Here is an 11,030-nt window from a genome sequence, read left to right on the forward strand (position 1 = left end):
AAAAGACTAAGAATATAGAGAATTGTATGACATCACTCTATCATAATCTTAAGAGAATGGAGTCTAATAAAATCTTAAAAGAATGGAATTGTATACCATGTCATCTGAGCTTTATCCCAACAATTTGGTGTTGGTTACATGAATTTTGTTATATCAAATGCCATGCTTTTAATAAGATCACAATTCACCATATTTTTTCTCATTATTTCAAACATGTCATTTGAGTCTTTTTTTTTTTTTTTGGAGTTTTCTACTTGAACCAAATCGCATCTCCAAACAGTTGTTTTAATCTTATGCTACACATGGCTAGCCCACCTAAATGCAATTCACTCATCTTATCGCCTATGAAAGTCGCATCTAAATTATCTCGAATATGTTTATTTCGACTTCTAGACTTTTTTGTCTTGTCACTCATCCATCTTAGCATCATCATCTCAACTACATTATATTATTTCTTGACAACCCAACATTCCGTCTTATAAAGTGGTTTACAATTGTCCTATAGAACTTTCCCTTCAGTATCATTGGTATGCAACGAGAGTCATGTGCTATGTAAAAAGACATACAAACAAAATTGATGTATATGTTAAGTAAAAATGCAAATTTGGTTTTTTAAAATAAGAATTGGAATGCAATCAGAGTATTAGTTTCTTTCATACCACTTAGAGGAAAAAAAAAAAAAAAAACATGAAGCTTATCTAGAATGGGAATTGTGGTAATAGTCTTTGGATGCTCTATATTGAATTCTGAGTTATATGCAAAACTCAATTGAAACAAATAGGAATGAGAAAAATAAAGCACAGAGCACACAAAAGTAATGAGAATGAATTTATATGTAAATTGCATTCCAGACAAAGAGAATATTAAATAAAAAAAGAGACATACATACAAGCACAATTTTTCACTCCAGAGAAAGAGAATATTAAATCAAATAATGCGACAAAATATAAGAAAGGAAATATAATAGATGTATACTTCTAAAAATTCAAAAAAATGTTTTAACTTTAATTAATCGAAAAAGTAACTTGACAAAGGATGAAATCATGGTGCAGTAGCTCATGTAGTGCTCTTTATTGAACTCTGAGCTAGAAGAAGAGTCAATAAGAGAATCATAAATTTTAATTACTAATACTAAAATACAACATAGTGAAACCAATATTTTATTATGTATTTCAGCAGTAAGTTTTTATACATCACTTAAACAGAAAAAAAATGAATCGATGGATAACCCAATACCTTGCATTTCATTTTTGTTATTTGCTATTGTAGTTCATGTGCTTAGTATTGTTATTACTGTTGTTGTATTGTATGCTCCTAATAAATTTATTGTATGTTCGATGTAAGACAACATAATAAACATTGTTGTTGTATTCATTGAAAGTTTAGATAAAAATTTGTCTAAATATAACTCTAATGGTACTAGGTAAAGACGAAAAATTTATAGTTCATTTGTTTTAATGTATCTATAAGATAACTGTAACTCATAATCTTATATTGTGTTAATGATTTTTTGACTCCATTTTTTTTAACCAAATACAAAATATTCATAATTCTCTTAAGTAATTTTTGGTGATCCAAATTTTTTACCCCATTTTTTCCTTGATTTTTTGGAGCAAAACCGATTTATTACTTACATTTTGATTTACTGATTTGTCGTTATTCCCTGACTTGCTAACTTTACTCATCACCACCCGATTTAAATTCCCATCTAGTTGAATGCCAGGTGCACCATTTATTGTGATTTAAGACATGTAAAACATATATTCCCGTTTTTGGCGATGTTATCTTTAATATTAGGGTTATGTTAGGGTATTCACACTACACTTATATGCCATTGGTTTATACATGGAGCATTTTTTTAGTAATGATATTTTTAGTCATTAAAAAATGTGTGACATCATCCACACGGGGTGTGACATCACCCACATGGAACATTAAATACCACTAGTGTATCTACCTAACGACAAAAAATACCTCTATTAAAAAATGCTTATGTACAAAATAAGGGTATATAAGTGTCCAAAATTTGTTGAGTACAATTATAAAATGCTCTATAGTGTGAGCACCATAACATAACCCATATATAACTCTTATTTAAGTATACGTAGCTTGATGTGTAATATAATTAGTATGAAGATCAATGTTATACTTATTTCCAAATCAACTTATATATAAGTTGACATTAACTGTTTAATAAAAGGTTTTGTTAGGCTACTTCTACACATGTAGTATATACTTAATTTACTCAATATTTTTGGACACTTGATACCATTATTCTATAATGTAAGAACTTTTTATCTAAGGGTATTTTAAGTAATTAATCAAGAGTAAAATAGAAATTCTTGATAAAAACAAAAATATTTATTAATTGTAGTAGACAATAACATCACCGTGTGGCATCACCCACATGGAATATTAATTATTTTTTAACTATTAATAAAATGTCACTAGTTTTTTATAAGAATATCCATTCTACCCCTCTTAATGTTAAATACCCTTGCCTGAAAAATTTTGTATTACAAATCAAAGGTATCTAAGTGTCCAAAAATATTGAGCACATTTAATACGTACTCCATATATATATTTTATTTATTTATTTATTGGACATATTAATGGTGGGAATAGAGGGTAGGACTCCATGTTGAAGCATCACTCCCTATAACCACATAAATGCTTCAATTATTCAAGAGGGAGAGGAATGTGGAGGTAACCGCGTTAACAAGGTCCACCACTTCATAGTTTTTTCTTTGCTTTCGGGGCTCGCCTTAAGGTTTCTACCCGTTTTCCTTTCTAGGGCTTTACCGCTGTTCTCTATATTTTCATTTTCCTCAATGAAATTTAGTTAAAGTTTAAAAAATAAAATAAAAAATCAATTGACAAATATATGTTTTAATTATGTAAAAAGTCTATATGAGGTTGACAACTAAGGTAGACCTCAAAAAATCCCTTGAAGAGATGTTAGAAAAACAGCTAATTGATCATCTCAACATCGAGATGTATAAATAGGGAGAAAAGAACGATTTCAAATCCCAAGAATAATACATTTTACAATACTTTTATCTAAACCGCCCAATTTCAAGATTTTCTTGTGTTTATAGATTTGAACCGTTTTTGAAGTCTACAAATTTTTAGTTAGAGATAAAAATGGATTCTTGCACTATCCTTAGTAATTAAAACATATAATTGATCATCTCAACATCTAGATGTATTGATAGGGAGAAAAGAAAGATTTTAAATCTAAAAAGTAGTACACTTTACAATACATTTATCTGGACCGTCTAGTTTCAAGATTTGTATGTGTTTATAGGTCTGCTAGAGTTGAACCATTTTTTAAAAGTTTAAATTTTTTTAGTTAGATATAAAAATAGATTATCGCACTATCTTTAGTAATTTTCGATACTCAAATTACATCTCATGACAAAATTTGGGTCTACACCTTAAATTGATTATTTAAAATTACAAACTTATGCGAACCACACCCTTAGTTAGCTATTATTTTTGAGCTACAATAGGGATTGGTAGAGATAAAAAGAACAGTAAGAGGCCTGTCTAGCGAAGAGAGGGGATAAAAACAATCTAGGATTTGCTACATCCCTTTACCAGTGAAGTTAATAATAATAAAAGAAAAAAACAAGGGAAAAAATAAAAATATATTTTTTAACTTCATAATAATAAAAGAAAAAAAAAGAGAAAAAAAAAAAGAAAAAAGTTTATATAGAGCCGAGGACTCTAAATAATCAAATTAGAGCCCACGTCAAAAATTTAATTAGAAGAGGTTGTTTTGATGCTCAAATATCTTCAAATTGATCATATCGACCTCGGACATGAGAAAAAAAAAGATTTCAAGTTTTGGAAATAGTGCATCTTGTGACGCATTTTTGAACTCTCAATTTTCAAGATTTTTCAAGTTTTCATAGATATGCTTGATCTACACTATTTTTAAAGATTTAAATTTTATAATTAAAGATGAAAATATATTTTAAGGCTATCACAAATATTTTCAGTAATAAAACCATATTTCATGACACAATTTGAAGGTACGCTTTACTTTGATTGTTTAGAGCCTCGGCTCTATACAAGCCACACAAAAAATAAAAAGACAAAGCTAAGTGCTACTCATTTTCGGATGTCGGTAGTGGACCCACGTTGCTCGTTTTGAAGAAAAAATCTTATACTCAAAAGCAAAGGTTGGAATGATTTGCAGGAAAAAATTGAATGGGTCGTTTTGTATTTGTTATTTGGGAAATGATCTTGTGAGATCCTCTCACACTTTTTTATTTGGGAAATGATCTTGTGAGACCCTCCCACACCTCTGTATGTAGGACCTCAAACGATCACCATTAAATTTGACACATCTAAAAAAATCAATTCCCACACCCATGTGATAACTTTCATAGAGATCTGTGTCAAATTTATTGGTGATCATTTAAAATTGTGTGTGAAGGTCTTATAGGATCATTACTCTTGTTATTTACCAAATGAAAAGTTACCAATCCTTATTAAAATAACATAGTGGCCATCATTACCACCTAAATAAGTGATTTTCTTAATACACCCGTACGCCTCATCCTTTTTTTAAATAAGTGATTTTCTTAGTACACCCGCACGCGTCAGGTCTTTTTTAGTCCACATCAGTGTTGGAAACTACTAGGGCCAATTATTCGGCTAATACCCAATCCGAGTATTTGGACTTGTGATCGGGGGAGGGTATTTTTAAAACAATCTGAAAAAATAGAAAAATAATAAAAAATTTTTTTTGGCTAAATCATTTCCTAATATTTTCTCAAATGAGAGAAAATATAATATAAAAAAACCCCCAAAGAATCCCCAAGTTGAACACCCATCTCAATATCTCAGGACAAAAGGGCCTGAGCCCGAGTAACCCGGCCGAGTAAAAACTACTCAGCCGACTTTGGGAACGCTGGTCAACATGATCTAATGGTAGTTTTAGTTTACTAAAGCTGCTTTTTATCAGATTAACGACATTTGGGTATCATAATGTATCTTTGCTATCTCGGGTAAAAGAGACAAAAGTTTTTGTTTTTTTTTTGTCAATACGAAATGTTGGGATCCACTTTATTATAACGAAATGAATATTTTCAAATCAAGAAATTGGATTTTGAGTTTCTAAACACTGATGTAACTGTTAAAAAATTGGTTTGTCTTCAAATTTAGGACATTATTTTTCGTGGCAAATGCATAGTACTTCTATTTTTTCTTTATTTTAAGAACAATCATGTGGGCTGGACAACATTTGTATAATATGCAGTCCAGGGTATAAAGTATCCATTTTAAGATGACCGCAAATAGGTGGTCCATCTAAAAACAATTGTAACTAACGATTCAAATGTTTTTTTAATATGATTATTATTTCTAGTTGTCAAATTTTATTTATTTTTCCGTATTCATGATCTCCATATTAAAAATTAAATATCTAAAAATTAGGATCAAATTATATTTAAAAAATATATTTATTGCCAAGGCCGCATTTGCACATGTGCAGGCTTAGCCGCATGCTAACTGTGTCCTTACTTTAATAACCAAAATATACTACACACTCTCAATAGTTTATTGTCTAGTTACTCCCTCAAGCAAAACCCCATCTATGATTAATTTAAGGACTCCAAATTCTCAATAAATTTTTTTCCTAATTACAACCTCTACGCACTCGAAAAAAAAACAAATCTCTCAAGATTGAACAAAGACCATCCAAGTCTAAGTGTTAGAAAACTCACATTTCAATTTTTTTTCTTTTGAAAATAATCATATAGCGGTTCTTAGGTGGTTCTCTAGGTTTCAAATTGCAAAGCTCTTTCTAAGTATGTATTTTCACCTAGGGAGTAAATATAAACTATGCTCCCTAAAAATTACATCATTTGTGCCGTTTTCATATATTCACTATGTATGTACTCACTTTAGTTAAAGTTCAAGGATTATATGCTATGAGACTATTTATAATTCTTACAAGAAAGTCACAATCACTCTTAATCATTGGATGGTTTGATATTTGTCACAAAATTAAAAAAAAAAAAAAAAAAATTTGATTTTAATATAACACACCCTTGCAATTACCCGATTTAAAATCTAATGGATAATAACTATTACGATCTCCAAGTAAATGGTCTCTTGCGTTTTTTTTTTTACCCCTAGAATGGAAGATATGTACTGGCGGGAGCATATAATTTACTGAGCTTAATAATAAGGGTATTTAGTTTTGTTTCTATTAAAAAATGCTCTAGAAACTAGAAAGTGCCAAGAAAAAAAAGGTTATAAAAACCAAGGCACATGGCCCAACATGCATTTGCTTTCCTTTGCTTTTCAGACTTTTTTTTTTTTTTAAGCATATATGGTTGGTGTGTTGGGTCCAGTCAAATGCATAGTGCATTACACGTGGCACTCTTGTTGTGGAGTTCTTTTACATTTCAATGGGCACTATCCTCATCTACAGATTTCTTCTTACTATAGATTATATCAGCCGTTCATTTGTAGCTTCAATTGATTTCATGGGGATCCCATTGATGGCGGGATTGCTTTAGTTTCTTTTTTCTCATTACTTAATTTTTTTTATAAATAATATTGACTTAAATTTAAATATTTTCCATTTATTTTTTTTGTAACTTCATGCACAATAATTAATATTACTTTGTGATTTTTTCTATAAACTGCACCACCTTTTCATAAAATAGAGAAATAATTCCTGTATTTAGGCAAAAAATCTGGGCTTCCCAACCGTGAGATATGAGTTTCTTTTCTAAATTTCAAAATGTTATAGACTATTTTGGGTATGTTAATTAAATGCCCAAAGATATTGTAGCCCCTTGGGAGTATACTGTCCATTTACTCCCTCAATAAAATCATTAAAAACAATTTCCTAAGTGCAAGTGTGATATCAATAGGCATCAAGATGAGAGACCCAGTACAATACCTATTACGATGTGCGGATTAGTTCAAGCAGAAGGCTAAAAAATAGCAAGGGTAGGTCCTAGTCAAAAAAAGTATAGAGACTTATGGTGTCATTGAGGGTGTGGCCATTGATAAAGTAAAATGATGAACGTGAAGATTGATATAGCTGACCCGAAATAGTTGAAAAAGCTATGAAAATGATGATGAGATTTAAGTGATGATGAAGAAGGTTATGAAAAGAAATATTTTAAGATTGAATGGAAACCGTTCAATTTCTACGGGATGAGATTTAAGTGACAGAAAACTCAAATTTCAATATATTTTTTTTTTTGAGAATAATCATCCAATAATATTTAAATTGTTCCCAAATTTCATATTTAAAAAATATCTCCCAAATAGGTCTTTAAGACGAGGGAGTAGAAGTAAATTATGCTCTCCAAAGAGCACAGTATACTTGCTCTAATTAAATTATAAAATCAGTCTAAATAAAACCATAATTTTGAATTTCCCTCTAAAAATTTCACTCAACTAGTAACTTTTTTAAGATAATGATGTGGCAGCATCTCACTCCTAAGTTTGGCATCACTAACACTCTGCAAAATAACAAGAACCAGGTTTCTATTCCTCTCCCTCTCTGAGTATTCATTATTTTATGCATTGAATCTATCTCTTTCCCCACCAAAATATGAAAAGCATATCTGTGTCTCTGTTAATGCCAATTTTCTATGCATTGAACCCATCTCTCTCTCTCTGACTGCCAATAACAAAAAGAAGAAGAAGACCCATGTCTGATACTCTTTTCTCATAGAAAACACTTATTCTCATTGACTCATAAAGCAATAATCAGGGTCTTCCTTAGATTCTCCTTTCTCATTCACTCATTCCCACCATTTCTGATACACAAAAAACGCGTTTTTCCTGTCCTGTATAGCTAAACAAACCTCTCTCTCTGTCTTTCTCTGTCTCTGTCTCTCTCTCTCTCTCTCTGTCTCTCTCTCTCTCTCTCTCTCTTATCTAACCCCTCCCATGGCAAAAACTGAAAACAAAATCCCAATACTCCTTTTAGCTCTGCTCCTTATCTCCACACAGTTTCAGCTATGTTTAACCACCACCATACCAGGGCCCATCAAAACTATAGTAGTCCTTGTCCTCGAGAACAGATCATTCGATCACATGCTCGGTTGGATGAAGAGAAATAACCCATTGATCAATGGAGTTACAGGCAGTGAGTGTCTCCCCAAATCCACTCAAGACCCACAATCCACAACTGTTTGTTTCTCCAATGACGCAGAGTTTGTTGATCCAGACCCAGGCCACTCCTTCCAGGCCATAAAGGAACAGGTACTGAGCCTGATTGCTAAGAATGGGTACTTGCATTGAGACTGCTGGTTGGTTTCAACATTTTTAATATAGATTTTATGAGTCCATTCCTTATTCAATAATTCAATGATTTGGGAGTTCTTAGGAGATTATAATGAGTGAAAGTGGATTTCTTCATATTTTCAAATGTTCGGGAGTTACTGTTATATTAGGTTGAATAATTGTGAAAATATGGATGTTGGGATTCTTCATATTCTGAAGCTGCTCGGGGGTACTAATTAGTTATTTTAGTGTCCTTTCCAAATTCAATTTTTGAGTAGATTAGTATTAATGTTGCCATTTTTCGTGTTGGTTTTCTTTGTATTTCGAGAGGGGCCTTTTCAATTTGAAGATGATCCAATTTCCAATATCATATATGGCATAGTCTTAGACAATTAGTAGCCAGAGCCATAGAATATCTTCTTAAATGTTAAAGCATCTTTGTGCATTTCTAAGTTTATTCAGTGATTATAAGATTAGTGTTCTGTTTCAATAGTAGGCGGTTTGATTTTAATAAGTTAATATAGATTCTTACATAATAGCTTGTTTTTATTATTATTAGAAGAATAAGTGTATGATATTAGACTAGAAGATTAGTCATTGATTATCAGAAGATTGTTAATTGTTAGAACTTAGAGGATCGGTATGTGGTTTCAACGAAACCAATTGCTCTTCTCACTGGATCAATTTCCAATTTTTCGCAGGTTTTTGGCTCTGAGAACTCAACAGAGGCAAAAATGTTTGGCTTTGTCCAACAAGCTCTATCCATTTCTCCAGATCTTGGAGACAAGGTCATGAAGGGCTTTAGACCAGAGGTCTTACCGGTCTACTCAACTCTGGTTCAAGAATTCGCAGTCTTTGATCGATGGTTCTCTTCTCTTCCAGGCCCAACTCAACCCAATAGGCTCTTTGTTTACTCTGCAACTTCTCATGGAGCAACAAGCCATGTCAAAAAACAACTTGCACTGGGCTATCCCCAAAAGACCATCTTTGATTCTCTTCATGAATCAGACCTCTCTTTTGGTATCTATTTCAAGAGCATACCAACCACTCTTTTTTATAGGAATTTGAGGAAGCTAAAGTATATCTCTAAGTTTAAGCAATATGATTTAAGTTTTGAGAGAGATGCAAGAGAAGGAAAGTTGCCAAATTTGTGTGTGATTGAGCCAATGTACTTTGATATGAAGGGGAGAGAAGCTGATGATGATCACCCATCTCATGATATATCTAATGGTCAGAAATTGGTTAAAGAGGTTTATGAGATTTTGAGGAAGAGTCCACAGTGGAACGAGACTTTAATGGTGGTGACTTATGATGAGCATGGTGGGTTCTTTGATCATGTGCCTACTCCCACTTTGAATGTGCCTAGCCCTGATGGGATCATAGGAGCTGCCCCTGATTACTTCAAGTTTGATAGGTTGGGAGTGAGAGTGCCCACCATCATGGTTTCCCCTTGGATCAAGAAGGGAACAGGTGTGTTAAATGCTCTCTCTCTCATGGATAGTAGTCTGTGATCTTCCATCTAGTTTTCACATTTCCCTCTAAACTTTTGCCTCTTTCATTGCAAAGCAGTATGGGGTCATCTAGTTTTCTCTTTAATGATGGGTTTCTTGCCTTAATCCATCTAAATGTTGTATTGCTGTTGTAATTTCCTCTGTATTGAAGTATGTGATGGTTGCCTAAATTGTGTGAGACGTTTATGTGAGGTTTTTGCTTTTGTGTGAGAACAGTGATGAGCAAACCTACTGGGCCAAATGTGAACTCTGAATTCGAGCACTCGTCGATTCCAGCAACCATAAAGAAGATGTTCAACTTGACCTCCAATTTCTTGACTTACAGAGATGCTTGGGCTGGAACCTTTGAGCAAGTTGTCGGCCTCTTATCCGAACCAAGGACTGATTGCCCAGGTAAATTTCAATTCATGGTTTCATTATACTATGTCCACAGAGAGAGAGAGAGAGAGAGAGAGAGAGAGAGAGAGAGAGAGAGAGAGAGAGAGAGAGAGAGAGAGAGAGAGAGAGAGAGAGAGAGAGAGAGAGAGAGAGAGAGAGAGAGAGAGAGAGAGAGAGAGAGAGGGATCTGTTTTGAACTGAGAGAGAGAGAGAGAGAGAGAGAGAGAGAGATCTGTTTTGAACCTAGTGAAATTTAGTTAGTGGGTCTTCTCGCTGTATGTTTTCAGCTTGAGAGTCGAAATCTCCCATGTTTTGAACTTATGAACGAGACTAGGAAGTAGGGTCTTCTCTCTATTTTGATCATAATTAGGAACTGGGTCTGTGTGTGTGTGTGTTTTTCGAGCTAACAGTACTGGATTTTACAAGCAGAGGTCCTGCCCGAGGTGTTGAAGCCTATGAGATCAACCGAAGCCAAAGAAGATGCAAAATTAACAGAGTTTCAGAGAGAGATAACACAATTGGCTTCTGTCCTAAATGGAGACCATTTCTTGAGTAGTTTCACAAGTGAAATGAGTGAGAAAATGACAGTGAAAGGGGCACATGAGTATGTGAATGGCGCTGTATCTCGCTTCATGGAAGCCAGCAAAGAAGCCATACAGCTTGGGGCAGATGAGTCTGCCACAGTAAAAATGAGATCTTCTCTCACTACAAGAACGCCTTTCCCTTGAAAACTTTGGCTTCCTCTCTATTCTAGAGAGAGAGAAATAGTATATTGCCAAGTATGGTTGATTGCATTGTTCTGAGATTTGATACCAAAGTGTATAACGATAAAAAGGAAAGTTCTGCGTAGTAGTACCATACACAGGCTTACAAAAA

General features: G+C 33.1%; 1 protein-coding gene across 1 annotated transcript; it reads left to right on the forward strand.

Annotated features, from left to right (window-relative positions):
• Positions 1 to 7,315: 7,315 nt before the first annotated feature.
• On the forward strand, positions 7,316 to 11,030 carry NPC6 (non-specific phospholipase C6). The gene is made up of 4 exons (XM_006848215.4): positions 7,316 to 8,244; positions 8,967 to 9,735; positions 9,993 to 10,169; positions 10,584 to 11,030. Exons 1-4 carry the CDS (start codon positions 7,930 to 7,932, stop codon positions 10,880 to 10,882), a joined length of 1,560 nt encoding a protein of 519 aa, XP_006848278.1. The 5' UTR covers positions 7,316 to 7,929; the 3' UTR covers positions 10,883 to 11,030.

This window comes from Amborella trichopoda, chromosome 6 (genome assembly GCF_054954075.1).
Source record: "Amborella trichopoda isolate Santa Cruz 75 chromosome 6, AtrichopodaSantaCruz75HAP2 v2.0, whole genome shotgun sequence".
NCBI classification, from domain to species: domain Eukaryota; kingdom Viridiplantae; phylum Streptophyta; class Magnoliopsida; order Amborellales; family Amborellaceae; genus Amborella; species Amborella trichopoda.